The 16,540-nt window shown below is 44.7% G+C and overlaps 1 protein-coding gene across 2 annotated transcripts in view; it reads left to right on the plus strand.

Annotated features, from left to right (window-relative positions):
• Positions 1-16,540, plus strand: part of LOC127005979 (hemicentin-1-like) — a 158,374-nt gene that overhangs the window by 135,821 nt on the left and 6,013 nt on the right. For both annotated transcript variants that reach the window (XM_050875455.1, XM_050875456.1), the window contains exons 11-14: positions 8,904-9,016; positions 11,835-12,018; positions 14,052-14,321; positions 14,956-15,086. In XM_050875455.1, the coding sequence (XP_050731412.1) occupies positions 8,904-9,016; positions 11,835-12,018; positions 14,052-14,321; positions 14,956-15,086 (698 nt within the window). The remainder of the gene's footprint in view (positions 1-8,903; positions 9,017-11,834; positions 12,019-14,051; positions 14,322-14,955; positions 15,087-16,540) is intronic.

Raw genomic sequence — 16,540 nt, forward strand, 5'->3', positions numbered from 1 at the left:
CCCTCCCTATTCTCCTTTTCCAACTTCTGCTTTCTCTCCTCCTCCTCCTCCTCCTTCTCCTAGTCACCCTTCACCACCTCCTCTCTTCCTTTTAACTGCTACTCCGTGTCCTCCTCCTCCTCTTCCTCCTCCTCCTCCTTCTACTGTCTTCCTTCTCCCTACTTCTCGGTTTCCTTCTCCTCCTCCAAATGTTTTACCTGCTGTTCATCTTCCTCCTCCTCCTCCTCCTCCTCCTCCTCCTCCTCCTCCCCCTATCACCCCTACACCTGCTACTCTTGACGGTGACAGAAGGTGTTCATTAGTCGACCAGAAGCCGTGAATCCCGGGAGGATATACAGGTCTCCTTCGCCCCCCCCCCCCCTCTCTCTCTCTCTCTCTCTCTCTCTCTCTCTCTCTCTCTCTCTCTCTCTCTCTCTCTCTCTCTCTCTCTCTCTCTCTCTCTCTCTCTCTCTCTCTCTCTCTCTCTGCGTTAGTAAATTCTTAGTTTTTTGTGCGAATGTTAAAACCCTCCGCCTAAGCCTTTCTAAGGATGAGAGAGAGAGAGAGAGAGAGAGAGAGAGAGAGAGAGAGAGAGAGAGAGAGAGAGAGAGAGAGAGAGAGAGAGAGAGAGAGAGAGAGAGAGAAGAGGGGAAGGGAGGTAAAGTTAATAGGAACACGGAAAGAGAGGAAGCCGTAATGAGCGAGCACTGTTTAATTATAAGAAGGCGGCGTAAAATTTTGCCTGCAGCAGTAATGTTTTTTTCTGGTGTTTTAGGAGCTGAAGTTAAGATGTTGTCGGCTCTGTTAGTCATGTATTATTAAGGACATTGCTATATATACTACAGTTTATTGAGAAATGTGTAAAATGAACGAAAAATTATAAGAGGAAATGATAGCATCGACGAAATGGAGGCTTAGGCTGCCACAGTGAGAAAAACAAAATGTTCAGTAAAGTACAAAAAATATATATAGGCTCGGCTGCAGAAATGTATATAAAAGAAATTATCAGCAAGTCCGGTTGTGAAAGAAAAACAAAATGGTCAGTAAAGTAAAAAATAAAATATCTATATAGGCACGGCTACCGATATGTGTATAAAAATAGTACAAATTCTGGTTATGTAAAAAAAAATAACACCACGAGACAGACAAACACATCAGCAGGCAGTCTATGAGCTGCAGAGCAAATTACCAGCGACAGTAAAATCGCGTTCAAATGATTTCGAACTGCGTATGATCCCATAATCCTCAACGCCTGATCGGTCGTCGCCAGCACGCCGCCGCTGCTTCAACAGACCACTCTAATTTCCCGCATTAAGCACAACGTAATTGGATAAAACCCTCTGAGACCCAGCAGCGGCGCGGAACTAAAAGGCACATGAGGGTTCTTGGGGATCCCGTTCACTCCGCTTATGCAGACGACCCCTGACCTGCCCTGACCGTACCGCACCCCACCCTCACCCTATTAATATGCAGACGACATGGAGGTATAAATACCTCCATGGCAGACGCCCCCTGACCTTCCCTGACAGTACCGCACCCCCCCTCACCCTCATCCATCCGTCCACTTGCCTTCACCACCTCCTCCTTGTCATTTTCCCACCCTGTTTGCTCCCACCCACCCTCACCCTGGCCTATCCGTCTCCTAGCCCTCACCTCTTTCTCCTGTCGATCTTCTTCCCACCCTGTTTCCTCTCTTTTCCTTCCTTTGTCCCTCCCTCACCACGTCTGACTCTTCACACCACTCATTCTGATCCTGGCCTCACCCTGATCGCGCCCTTTCTTTGCCTCAACAGCCTTCTCTCGCTCCTCTCTCCTCCCTTTCCTATATCCTCTCTGCCTTTGCCGTACCTTCACCCTGCCCCTGCTTCACCTCGACGGCACCCTGCTTTCACCCTCTCCTTATCCTGCCCTCTCGCTCAATATTCACACCAGGAATTTAAGAAGTGTGTACATACCAAAATGAGGCGTAGAAGTGTGTCCAGGTGTTCAGAGTTGGCAGGTGTGTATGTGTGTGTGTGTGTGTGTGTGTGTGTGTGTGTGAGTGTGAGTGTGTGAGTGTGTGAGAGAGAGAAAGGGAGAGAGAGAGGGAGAGGGAGAGAGAAGAGAAAGAGAGCAGATGCGGTATGATATGCATGGGAAGGTAACCAGGTGTGTCCTCTCTTATGAAGGCGTGTGGGGGAGGGATGAAAGTTTACCGCCTCGTCACTCCCTCTTTCCGTGCGCGTCACGTGTTTGATGTGTTCACCGCTCTTCGTTCATGACCCTAATTTTGACCTTTAAAGTAATCACCGACTCCAAAACTGATTCACTGCTCGAATATTGATAATTACTCACGCAACCGCCACGATTCCTCGTTTCCTTTCACGCATCTTGCTTCATGATCTTTTCCCTTCTTATTATTTCTCTTCTACTTCCCGTTTTCCTCTTCCTCCTCTTCGTCGTCGTCCTCATCCTCTTTCTCTTTCTCTACCTTCTCTTTTTACACATCCTTCTCCTTTTCTACTTTTTTTTTCTTCTTTTTACTCCTTATTCGAGCACGCAAACATTAGGTGGATTTTAAGGGCAGGGAACGATTTTCTTTGTATGTGTATTGTATATTGCGCTAAACAAGTGTGTCTGGGTGAGAGAGAGAGAGAGAGAGAGAGAGAGAGAGAGAGAGAGAGAGAGAGAGAGAGAGAGAGAGAGAGAGAGAGAGAGAGAGAGAGAGACCCTTCCCTCTATTCTCATTTCTCGGTCCTCCATCAGACAACCGCGACGTATTACAGAAATCACAAGTCTCCTGATGGCCCGGCGCCTCGTTATCCGCTCTGTTTTCCTCCCCGCCGAGACAATGACGAGTAGGAGGAGGAGTAGTAGGAGGAGGAAGTGGACGAGGAAGAGGAAAAGGAGGAGGTTGCAGTGACGGTGGCGGCGGTGGCGATGGTGGGGAAGGATTCTTATGTTTGTGACAGCCGTGGCATAAAATGGTCATATATTTATCGTATTTTGATGGCCGGGGGGGGGGAGGGGGGTTTGTAGAATGGTTGATTTCTCCTCCCATCTGTATGAAAATTTAAAGAAGAATAAGTTAATGAAGACAATGTATATTTTTATTATGTACTTCACTCATTTGTTATTGTAGAGTCAAGCAATTACCACATTTTAAAGAAAGGAAGAAATCACGGAAAAGAAGAGAAAACGTATGAAGTGGGAAGAGGGTGGAGAGAGAAAAGAGATGAAGCAGGAAGAGCGCGCAGAAGAGGAAGAGGAAGAGGAAGAGGAGGCGAACAAAGAGCATCTTTTCATATGGTAATCAGGAGGGGACGGATCTTAAGTTCTGTCATCTGCGCCTTCTGTTAAGTTCCGCTGGAGCAATTAGAGAGAGAGAGAGAGAGAGAGAGAGAGAGAGAGAGAGAGAGAGAGAGAGAGAGAGAGAGAGAGAGAGAGAGAGAGAGAGAGAGAGAGAGAGAGAGATATGGGCAGACATACACACAGACAGAGATAGACATAATGTTACATATGACCAACAGAAAGAGCTACACACACACACACACACACACACACACACACACACACAGACTAGGAAAAAATACACTCGCACACAAAAGGAAGAAAGTTACACAGCGAAGAATTCCAAGAAAGGAGAAAATGAAATGGAGGAAGGAGGAAAAGAAGGAGAGACAAACGTGCTATGACTCACCACTTCAATTTGACCACTTTTTTCCTCCTCTTATTATTTTCAATGACCCTACAAACAAAGGAGGCTAATGACGATACGCCCCGGGCCGACTTGTGGCTCTAGACTGAAGAAGAATTTACGGGGGAATAGTTCAAGGACAAGGAGGAGGAAGAGAATGAGGTGAAGATGGAGTGGGACGAGATGGGCGATAAGGAGAATGAAAGCAGATATAAGTGTGATAGATAGAATAGGAAGATATGTAATGAGAATAAGAGAAACCGAACATTATAATAGTGAAAAAGCAGATAAAAGAAGATGATGATTCGGAGGAGAAGGAAGTGGAGAAGGAAATTGTAGAGCAGGTCGAGAAGCAGCAGGAGTAGGAACGGCACGGGAAAGCTGAAAAAAAGGATCCCGTCATAAGAGTAAAATGAAAAGAAATGGATTAAAATAACAGCACACAAGGCCACGAAGAAACCATGTCCGTAGAAATGAAATAAAAGGAGACGGGAGTGTAAAGAGACAGGAAGGTGGAAGAGGAAAGGAGAGGGAAGCAGGTGTGTGACTTTGTGGAGGGATTGAAAGCCGTCCAAGGAGGAATTAAAGCCATAAGTGAAGTCGAAGATTAAATCCGAGTGCCGCCCGCCTCCACCGCTGAAAGGAGAAATGCGGAGAGCCAAGGGATAAAGGAAAGAACCCGAGGAAAAACGCCAGCCAGCACGAAGAAAGGAAAGGGTGAGGACGAGGAGGAGGAGGAGGAGGAAGATCGGGAAATGAAGAAAAGCGTAGAAGGAAGTCTGGAGGCTAAAGAAAATAGGAAAGTTGAAAGAAGAGCGATATTGAAGAAGCGAAGAAGGAATGATTGGGGTGGTGTGGAAAGAGAGCTTCGCAGGAGAAAGGAAGAGAGGAAGGATGGAAGGGCTGAAAAGAAAAAGCCAATGATTAGGGAGATAAGAATAAGACGAAGCGGAAGGAGGGAAAGAGGAAAGAGGGGAGAAAACAACAGAAGAGGAGGAGGAGGAGAAGGGAAACACGAGGGATTAATGAGAGGAGGCAACAAAGGCTCTGACGAAGAAGTGCAGATTACACGGTGAAGTTTAGGAGAGGACGAATGACCCTGTGAGTGGAAGTCGGGAAGTGCACTGAAATGGGCGGAGCTGTGCACATGAGAAACACGAGAAGGTTAAAAAGAAGGGCCTTAAAAGCCTTAGGGTCATGTCAGAAGCGACCGAGAGCCTCCACGCTAGCCGGAAATATGGTACCCAAATAGAAGGAAAACAATGACTCACCAACCAGTATTACGTAACTCCTGAATGTAATCTCCTGGAACCGTTTCGTCTGCCGTGAAGCCTCTCAAAGCCCTTCAGGAATATCATAAAAAGGACACGTATAGAGGGCGGAATCGAAGCATCGGATAATGTTCAAACGTTTTTGAACACATTCCTCCCCAGCTAAACGTCTTCAAAGTAAGGGAGAGAGAGAGAGAGAGAGAGAGAGAGAGAGAGAGAGAGAGAGAGAGAGAGAGAGAGAGAGAGAGAGAGAGAGAGAGAGAGAGAGAGAGAGCACGTGGCATCCCTGGAGACCTGACCTAAGGGATCGCCAGAGCCGTGTTGTGTAAAAAGGCCGTGCGAGGAGGAGACAGGCGAGGCGGGTGAGGTAAGAAGTCAGCAGGAATTCAAAGGGCGTGAGCAAGCCTTACGCAGCTCCGCGGGCCGCCTGTCACCCTCTTCCCTCACCCTTGTAACATATGGCTTTCCGGAGCGAGGGAATCATGTATGCCCTGTCTTTATACTGCTTGTTATATGTTCCGTGATGTTTAACAAAGCTGTGGCTGCCCGCCGTGACTCTAGGAACTCACCCAGTATCGTGAAGGCTGCCGGGTAAACACATGTCACAAAGTTGCTCTATACTAGTCGGCGATGTGAGTTCAAAGGTAGCGGTGATAACATTCTCCACCTGCCGCTGCCTCTTATTTCCCTCACTGGGCAGCTCATTAATTAACTCAGTCTTCACGGAAATAATTTATATTTGCCGCCAGTTTTCACGTGCTGCAACAAGTTCATGGAATATGTGAGGCAAGAGTGGAGTTTATTACACGCATGTTACTCAACATTTTCTGGCGTTCTGCGTCAAGTTATTGTGTTCATGAAAGGCAACGTGCACCATTTTATGAAGACAGCATCCTTCCGCCTCTGCACGAGAGCCTGTCTTCTGCCCTGCCTCCTACCCTGCCTCCTACCCTGCCTCGGAGCCTCTCTCTTAGCTTTCCTCTTACCTTTCTCTTAGTCTGCCTTTTTCCCAGCCTCTTGACCTTCTTCTTAGCCAGCACCACGCGCTATCTTTTGACCTGCCTCCTGCCTTTTCCCCTGCTTCTCACCCTGCCTCTTGCACTCCTTCTTGCCGTTCGTCTTACTTACCTTACCCTTTCCCTGCCTCTTACTCTTCCACTTGCTCCGCCTTTTAGTTTTCCTCTTAGTTTATTTTTAACCTAAGTCTCAGCCTACCTTTTGACTTGTCCTATATTTTGCCTCTTAGTGTGTCTCTTCTTATTATTCTTGATGTTCCTCTTCATTTTCCTCGTAGACTGCCTCCTGCAATGCCTGTTGACCTGGTGTTGTCGTGGTGATGTTGCAGTTTTGTTGTCATTTTAGTGTTGTTGCAGTTATGGTACAGTGGTGGTGGGCAGTGTTGCAGTAGGGTAAGTCCGTGGCTGTGGTGGTGTTGCTGCTGCAGTGATATTGACCCGTGATATTAAGAGTGTTGCAGTTGTGTTGTTACCGTGGTGGTGGAGTTTAGCAGTGGTGGTGTAGTGATGTGTTGAAGAGGAGTTGTGGTCGTGGTGGTAGGAGTGTTGCAAGGTGTAGTGGTACTATTTCCGTGTTGGTAACAATGTCGCAGTAGTGTTTTTGTAAGAGAATTGTAGTACAAATGTTGTTGCCGTATTGGTAGCAATATCGCAATAGTGTTGGTGCCGCAGTGGTATTAGTATTGTAGTGGTGGTATTACCGTAGTAGTAGGAGTATTGTAATTGGGTTGTAGGCGTGGTGGTGACGGAGATGGTTGTGTTGCAGACGTGTTTTTCCCACTTCACACTTGGTATCTCGCCCTCCCCGCCGCCGCGCCTGGCCCTGACAGCACAAGGGTCGGGGCGTGACGGCTGGGGAGAGGAGAGGAGGAACGTGCCAGTTGGAAAGGAGAAGGAATAGCAAAGTAACGGAGTAAATCATGGCTGGGTAGAAAGGATAGCAGGATGGGAAGAGCAAAGAGACCTGGCGGGGCTAGACTAGTTGGATAGGGATAGACAAGTAGAGCTGCAATAGATGTGGACTAGAAAAGAGACTATTTGTAGGAAGGAGGTGTAGTTAGGCGAGAGTTAGGGTGTGAAAAAACGAAGCGTGGCGAGGAAGGGAGGAGGAGGAGGAAGGAGACCGGTTGGGCTTGGACTGGACTAAGCTAAAAGGTAGAATGGAACTAGGGAAAGGGATGGGTTGGGAGAGCCTTTGATGATTCCGCAACAACTAGAGGTTCATGTGGTGCCGAGGAGATAAAGGGACGATAAGAAGAGGTATGGAATGGGAAGGAAATGTAGGATTCATTCCAAGTAAGTATGAACGAGAGCCGAGTTCATAATGCACGGTATGGCGGAGCAGCGTAAGGGAGAGGAGATGAGATAGGGGAAGAGGACAGTGAAATGAGGGGAGGTGAGATGAGAGGGGAGTATAGGAGAGAGCATGAAGAGGAAAGGGAATTGAGGGTAAAGGAGGGGAGAGGAAAGATTAAAGTGTAATAAACTAACATTGAGGATTTATTTGACGATTATTTCGTCTTATTTCTACTCCCTTTCACCAAATCAAATAATTAAATAACATTATGAGGGGATTGCAATAGGCCAGAAGAGTTCCACATTGCGGTTCATAAATATCAGTCCACATATATAAATTTTTAAGACCTCGACGTTAAACTTTCATTTGTGTTTGCCTGAACTACGTACCTGATCGATTGGTTCCACTCATCCATCACCCTGTTCTTGAAATACTTCTTAACTATATCCTCCCTGTACCTGAATTTATCCACTCTTTACCCGTTGCTGCACGTTTTTACACGAATTCATCATCTAAATCACTCATATGAATTCCTCTAACTCCAAAAAATTCGCCTTGCAAAGGATATGGTTTTTTTTTAGGCTTTATTTATAGGATGAGTTTCACGTCTTTGGCCAGTCTTCTCGGAACTGATTCCATTGTGCAATCTGGGCCCCAAAACTGGACACTATAACCAGTGCCAGATAGTGTTTAAGGATTACTTCTGCGCTACGGTTGCCTGCACTTCTGAAAATGAAACCGAATACTTCTTTTGCGTTGTTTGTGGGGTCATAGTGATATGTGGGTCAAAGATAGCTCCATGGATCTCTCTCTCTCTCTCTCTCTCTCTCTCTCTCTCTCTCTCTCTCTCTCTCTCTCTCTCTCTCTCTCTCTCTCTCTCTCTCTCTCTCTCTCTCTCTCTCAAAGTGTCGGATTAACGCGTCACACACTTTATAAACGTTCATGGCGGTCTTGGATGCATCGTATTTTGAGGTATAATTTATGTCCTTCTGCCTCACTTTGCTCCTCACCGCCATAAATTGTCGCAGTATTTTATTTTCACGATATATTCCCACGTGCCCGACACCCGCAGAGACAAAGGGGCGCGTGGGGCACACTAGTATAGGTCGCGATAGCATACTCTCTTATGGTCGCGTCGTTTTCACATACAGATTTCTAAATATCAGACACTGGATTCACACAGGCCAATGTTCTCTATAGGCTTGCTAAGTGGTAGAGATGTCAACGCTTTAAAGTATAGCAGCTTCTCTCAGCATACCACAACGCCTGTCCACGAGTCATTCCAGTCCTCCTCTTTGTCTTTCCGTCTGAAGGAAGAAGAAATTTGACTACTTCTAACGACACTGTAATATAACTCTTTTCACCTACAAATTAAACAAATGTAGAAACTTAACAACAACCGGTTCTTATCTGCAATTTCACTGTATACTGATGGATAACGATGTATATTGGTTTCTCCCTCATGCAATGCAGACACATTTTATTGCTGAAGGATCGCTTAATCTTTCCTCTCTTCTTTCCTTCTAACAATAGAAACTCACCCATGAAATGCTAAGGCTTGATTTACATTTTAATTAATTCCTTCTTTTTGCTGTTCATCCATACCCACCTCACCCAAGAAGCGGTCAAGTATTGTTAACGTCTTGCTTTCTTCTCCCCTCCAGGCCACCCAGACCCGCCAAAGAACTGCTCCATCGCCAACCAGACCACGGAGACCATCGAGGTGGAGTGCGTGGCGGGCTTCGACGGAGGCCTCCCGCAGACCTTTTATATGGAGGTAAGGATGGTGGCGATGACGATAGTAGTAGTAGTAACAGTAGTAGTAGTAGTAGTAATATTTCGCTTTGTTTTTTTTTCTATTAACCAAACACGACGCCCAGTTCATCCATTATCAGAACTCGTTACAACATTAAAAAAACACATCTACCACAACCTCATCGACAACTGTCTGTAAATAGATAAAATGCGTATGTGTGCCCCGTATGCAGGCCGACCAGCAGCACCCCTCTCACATGCACCCACAGATGCATACTCTCACGTACATGGCGAGTTCATCCAAAAACAATTAGAAAGCAATCAGTGTGTGTCCATTAGCGGCGTCTCAGGGCACGATTAGTCTTCCAGGTCCACCAACCACCATCTGCGTACACTTACAGCCTAGCCTCGCCCCAGCCTTTCCGCCCCCGTCCCTCCCTTCCCTCCTCCTTCTCTCCCTCCCCGGCACGCACCAAGCGGCTGATATCCTTCCCATTTATTGCTTCGTCGACGACTGACTCAGGCCGATCGAGAGTTGTTGGTAATGAGAAACTGAATTTGCCGAGGCAGGAGGGATTGTAGTGAGGGAGAGGAGCTGCAACAAGAAGAGGGAATATGAAGAGATAGAAACTAGACCTGTTGAGGAAATTACTCTTGTGTGTGGGTGTGGGTGTGTAGGTGGGGGTGGGTGGGTGGGTGTACGTGTATATAAAGATGAAAAGACAAAAGTTGGTAAAAACTAAAGTAAGGGGGAAAAGGTGGAGTTTAGGGGAGGGCAGGAAAGGAGAGAGGAGGAGGAGGAGGTGACAGTAGCGCTTTTAGAAGAGGGAGAAAAACAGTGTTGCGTGAGGTGACAACAGAACACAAGACAAGGCGGGGAGGAGGAGGTGGAGGAGGAGAAGCGAGGAGGGAGTTACGTTTTCTGGTCTTGAAGAAATAACAAAAATAAGGAGAAAAGTGGCAGGAACAAAGGTTTCTGGGGTCCAACAAAGAGATTTTTTCTTCTTTATTATCCACTTGTGTTGTGTTTTATACTCGTATTCGATTTGGTGCCAACATTTCTCTGTGTTTTATGAATATTTTTAGATACCTATGTTCACTCACGTACTCTCGCGCTTTGTTCTATCACTGTACCACCTATTTTCTCCTCAACCTTTCCTAACCAACAGCTAAAGTTAGTCCATACTTCTCAAAAATTTAATACTGGTTCGAATTTTGGTCTGATTGAATAAAGATACCAAGAGCGTGGAAATCAATCTCGTAATATGCCATCCACTCGCTTGCTACTGCATAAATAACCTTCTCGTAACGCAGATGCAACGCCTAGCAACGCACGAAGAAGACTATCATAAACACTAAGCAATCAAGTGTCCCCATTAGGCTCACCTTCGCCCCTCGTTTTCTTATAGGTGATGGGGTATACGCTCTCTCTCTCTCTCTCTCTCTCTCTCTCTCTCTCTCTCTCAGTATTTCGATTTCCTCCTCTACTTTACATTTATACCACTTTTCTTTCTGGATACTGTCATTCCCTTTCTTCCTCTCTCTATATATATTTAATTTGTCTTTCTCTATTCAGTAATGTGTTTTTTTCCTTTATTTCCCCTTTATTTTCATTTTTTTACTCCGTCCATATTTTTCTCCATTGCCTTGTTTCGGCTTTTTTTTTTATTAGTTAATGTTATATTTCTATTTACGTCTTTTTCTGGCAGTTTGATATTCTTTTCTTGATTTTCGTCGTTTATACTCACATTTTTTACTCTTCTTTTTCTGTTAGCATTCCCTCATTCCCATCCTCTTTATGCCTCACACTTGTTTTTTTTTCCTAGATTACACCTATTTCATCCCTCACTACTACCTCGACCCCCCCATCCACACACACACACACACTTACACATTTACACAGGCATGTACTCATTTCCATCGGCCCAAAGCAGAATGGGGGAAAATATCCACATATAAGCCGTTTTTTAAGGCCATGAGGATGAGCACGACACACCCCTTCGAGACCCTTAACGTAATGACCAGTGGAAAACAGATATTCGTAGGCGGGAAATGGACACCCTTATCAGACTGGCCAGGGAGATGGTGTGGGTGGGTGGGGTGTGGGGTGGGGGTGGGGGGGTTGTAGGGGAGGTTTTGTTTTGAGTTTGGTGTTCATTGCGCTCGTTTATATTGATGTTTGTTTATATAGATGAACATTTTATATCTCGTTATTTTTATTGTCTTCCTTATTTTCGGTCGAGAGCAGCGGATGAAGGTGTGTTAGGATATATTTTTTTACATATGGATTTGTCGTTTTTAACTCTTGTATTTTCCATTTTCTTTGTTAGCAGTACTTATTTTATTATTATAGAACGTTACTTAACCTTATCAAGACAATTTACTTTCGAGTTTCATACTCTACAATTTTCTCTGTGATCCAAATACATCTTTCTCTCCATGTTTGTCATTCCGAGCTGCGTGAAACAAAGTCAAAATTGTTTACTGTACTGGCAGGTCTCTAATTCTCAAGCGGGGATCGGGTTGCGGGGCGTAATTTTGTCTCCTTGTCAAAATGAGTTACTGAAGAGCCTTTGTGCTAGGGAATGCCATCACACCTGCTCTCTCTCTCTCTCTCTCTCTCACACACACACACACACACACACTTGAAAAAAAAGCTCTATAATCCTATAATATAGCAAAGAACATCAAAACATCATAACAGTACAACCGTTACATCCAGAAATAAGTCAAACATACAAAAATACCGCAGCAAATAGAGCACCACAACTCTACATAACCTACACACCGCTACACAAGCTCTACACATCAAGATCTCACCTGGCCGTCTCTCTCTACAGGTGTACGACTCCAACACGATGGTGCTGCACCGGAACATGTCCAACCGCGAGCCGCTGTTCTTGCTGACGTCCCTCAAGCCCGGCCTGGCCTTCCTCATGGTGACCTACGCCGCCAACGCCAAGGGTAGGAGCGAGGCGGCGAAGCTTGAGACGTTCACCCTTAAAGTGGCCGAGAAGAGGACAGGTGAGGAACGAGAGAGAGAGAGAGAGAGAGAGAGAGAGAGAGAGAGAGAGAGAGAGAGAGAGAGAGAGAGAGAGAGAGAGAGAGAGAGAGAGAGAGAGAGAGAGAGAGAGAGAGAGAGAATCGGCTTGTCCATAAAATATTGTCAAAGAAGTGTATATTTTTGTTTAATATGGCTTTCCAGCTCCCAGTCTGTCACCTTTTCCGGGAACGTGTCATTCATCATCCCTGCGGTCCACCTCTGTCTGTTTATCTCTCTTCACATTGCTCCATTTATCTGTATTTTTTCCTTCGTAACACTATTTCACCCTTATTATATTTCACCGTCATCATTTCTCTTTACGAAAATACCACTTCACATGGATATTAATATCAAATATATTTTATTCGTTCTTCGGTTAGAGTTCTATCAAGTAAAAGTCATTATAATCACTAATCGTGATGTTTTTCCTTATCATTAAAGGACTAATAAAAAAAGCAGGATGGCCTTGACGTGCATTTGAGGATTTGACAAAAGGTGACTGAGTAAAATGGAGAATGTAAGTCACGTGACAGCAATCTTTTACGAAAATGACTGAACACGTCTTGATATCCCACACAGAAACTTTTTTTTTCAACATCAGTACGTTTTCACACAAAGGCAGATTCATTTGTATCGTGTGCTGTAAAACATGCGCCCATTATGTAATTTGTCAGTAAATTGGTGCCAGATTATATCATTATATTCCTCCATAACCTTCCATTTGTGTGCACACTTTGAAATGATCTTAAGTGAAAACGCTATAGATTTTTGCCTCACGGTACGACCGTGGGACGCATCGACCAGCAGTGGGGTCCTGCTGCTGGGAAGATGGTTCTTGATGTATGCCAGGAATTTTTAGCAAACCCAACTTCCTGGGTTTGGTTAAAGCTAACTTAGATCTGGGAACACCTACCGTTTTCCCACATAGGTATCTTCTGCTAGCCGCCCCGTCCACCTCTCCTGCTGCCCAACGGTTTGATAGTGGCCATAACACGGGGACCCACGAACTCGAGTTCTTCACATCGTGCCAGCGTAACATTGTACATACATATAATTAACCTCCCCCTTCACACAGACACACACACACACACACACATTGCTCAACGACTGTGGCATTTACTGCTCCCCATTACTCCTCAGTTTTGACTTCTGAGACGCTCTGCACTCATTTTTATGTATTTCTTCCTCTCTTCTCCTCGTCTTTATTGAGGGAGGAAGAGGAGGAAGAGGAAGAGGAGAGGAAGAGGCCCGCGTTGCATAATGGCTGTCGTTGTTGCAGCCTTAACGCCGTGTTTTGTGTGACTAAGCATTGTTTGGTTTAGCTTAATGACCTGCTGCTTGATGCCACGACCCGGAGTTGCCATGGAGACGGTGTAAATTAACATCCGGCGTGGTGGTGAAGCCTTGTCCCCCTCCCTCCCTCTGCCTCTTCTACTCGTCTCCCCTCCTTACCCCCCATCACCCTTCCATTCCCTCCCTCAAGGCACAGTGTGAGACCCGCACTAATTAGTGACTACCTACCCCCCCCCCCTCCTCTCTCTCTCTCTCTCTCTCTCTCTCTCTCTCTCTCTCTCTCTCTCTCTCTCTCTCTCTCTCTCTCTCTCTCTCTCTCTCTCTCTCTCTCTCTCTCTCTCTCTCTCTCTCTCTCTCTCTCTCTCTCTCTCTCTCTCTCTCTCTCTCTCTCTCTCTCTCTCTCTCTCTCTCTCTCTCTCTCTCTCTCTCTCTCTCTCTCTCTCTCTCTCTCTCTCTCTCTCTCTCTCTCTCTCTCTCTCTCTCATTCTCATTCTCTCATTCTTATTTTCTTTCATTCTCATTCTCTCTCATTCCCATTCTCTCATTCTTATTCTCTCGTTCTCATTTTCATTCTCATATTCTCTTCCTTATCTTTTCGTTTCCCTGTCTCATTTTCATTTTTGTTTGCCTTCAGTTTTCCCACATATCTTTTTTCTCTTCGTCGCACCTTTCCTGAACACCTGCCATTATCACCCACGCCTTCCTCTCCCTCACCCCACAGGTCCACCGGCGCTACTGGAGTTCACGCCCTTTCTTGGCATCGTCCTCGGGGTAGTTCTCGCCATCTTCCTCATCGTCATCGTCATCATCGTCGTCTTCAAGTTTCGGAAGCCCCAAGCGAACCGGCCAGAGGAGAGGGAGGCTGCCGGGGATGAGTTTAAGGGAGACCTCGAGAACAAGCCGTCAGGAGGCGTTGTGCTGAGGGCAAGGCAGAAGGAAGGCTCTAGCGAAGGCGAGGACAAGGACCCCGACCTTATTCCTCAAAAAACAGGTGAGTAAGAGAAGTTAAGACGAAGGAACACAAACAAAAAAGATATACAAAGCATTTTTTCTTTTTTTAAAATTTAGAACTTGATTGGACAGTGTCAGTCTCATAGTCTAAGTAGATAGAAAAAATATATATATAATGGAAAACAGCTTCAAATCTTAGTCACTTTTTACCATTTAATTAAATGATAGAAAACATTCATGGATTGGAGAAAATGTATAATCAGCCAACCATAAGAAGAAACTTAGGAAAATTACATTTCACAAAATTTATTTAAATCTCCCGAAATTTAGATTCACTGGAAGTTATATTGGGTATGTAGGAAGTGTTATGGCGTTTAGTAATAAAAAAGTCTGTTGCATAATACAGTTTAAAACATCTTGGATATACTTTCACGCCTTGCCGCTGATAACTTTTTTTTAGCCTTTTGAAGCTCTAGCCTATTATTTTTACACAACCCTTAATTGTATCAGTCTTTTGACCACTGTAAGCCTCTTAACATCTTATCGAACTCTTTATCTCCTTTTTGAGGTAATACACCTTTTTCAGCTTTCACCATAATCACCTCCCTCGAGAAATATGCAAAGAATAATGAATTTTTCCTCCTAACACGTGGCCTCCACGCCTCCACCCACAGACATGATGTCCTACCAGCCCTACGAGGCCCTGGAACGAGGGGGTGGAGGAGTAGGCGGCGGAGGGGTCAGTCAGCCCCAGTTTGGTGCCGCGTTTGAGGCCGCGCCGGCTGTACGAGCGTCCCCCATCCAGGTAAGGTGATTTGCTTGCCTGTTCCGCTGCCATGACCCACCTGTACACCCACCTACCCACCTGCCTGCCAAACCTCTACCCTTACTACTGCAGCCACCACCACATCCAACTCTGTAACCATCACCTTCACCTCCATTCCTAAACATTTCTGCACCCATCACCAATATCTTCCTCACCTTCACCACTACCACCACCACTACTGCAACACTCTTAAAATACCCTCACCATCACCGACCCCTGTTACCACTGAAACCCTCACCACCACAACTCATCCACCACCTACCTTGAGTCTTACTTGCAAGTTCATCAACATTTTTTCACCCCTTGTTTAGTATCCCCCGAAACACCTTTCATCTATAAGAGTTTTAAATTAGTTTGTCTCTCTCTGTTGAAGGCTTTTTATGTGCTTTATTTTCCCCCTTCTGTATTGCATTCTTTGTATTGACAGTTGACGACGTTTGAGGTCTTTTTTCTTTTTTCTTCTCAAGCCTTCACTGTTATTACCATAAAAAATGTCAATTTGCATATAATTCGTTATTATTGCTGCTATTATTTGTATTGTTTTTGTTATTATTATTAATATTTTTATCATTATTATTATTATTATTATTATTAGTAGTAGTAGTAGTAGTAGTAGTAGTAGTAGTAGTATCATAACTTTATCATTATTCTTTTAACATTACTATTAATTTTATCATTGTTGTTATTGTTGCTATTATTTGTATTGTTTTTGTTATTACTATTAATATTTTTATCATTATTATTATTATTATTATTATTATTATTATTATTAGTAGTAGTAGTAGTAGTAGTAGTAGTAGTAGTAGTAGTAGTAGTAGTAGTAGTAGAACTTTATTATTATTCTTAACATTACTATTAATTTTATCATTGTTATTATTTACCACACTCATCGTTCAAGACATACGAGCAGTTATTTACCCTTTGTTTATGTGTCGTAACGTAAAAAAAATTATTTCGCTTTTTTAATCTTTTCTACCATTTGTTCAGTGAATGATGGAGGCTGGACAAGCGCCATCCAGCGTCATTAATGCCCTAGCCAGCCATATATTTTGAGTCGCTTTTGGACAATTTTTCTTCAGTTCATTTATTTTCAATCCAGTAATATCACAACATAACATACAATGCGTCAGAAACAAATACATGATAGTTAGTCACCAGTGTGTCAAAGGTTTTCGTTGCCGGGGTAAGCAGGTCACCTCAATATCTCTTGTAGAGTTAGATTATTTCTTTATTGCAATCGTCTCCCTAGAGCTTAGCCAGCCCAGCCCGGCCCAGCCTGTCCTACCCCAATTCCTGGAAATAAATCTACACACTCTGTTTCATTTTGCCACACCTTGCACAGCTCCCGGCACAATACTGGCATAGCGTTCTACGCGGCACGCGGGGGGAAAAATATACGACTTTCTGCACACGCACTGGAGACAGCTGGCCCG

Source organism: Eriocheir sinensis, chromosome 31 (genome assembly GCF_024679095.1).
Source record: "Eriocheir sinensis breed Jianghai 21 chromosome 31, ASM2467909v1, whole genome shotgun sequence".
In the NCBI taxonomy this organism is placed as follows: Eukaryota; Metazoa; Arthropoda; class Malacostraca; order Decapoda; family Varunidae; genus Eriocheir; species Eriocheir sinensis.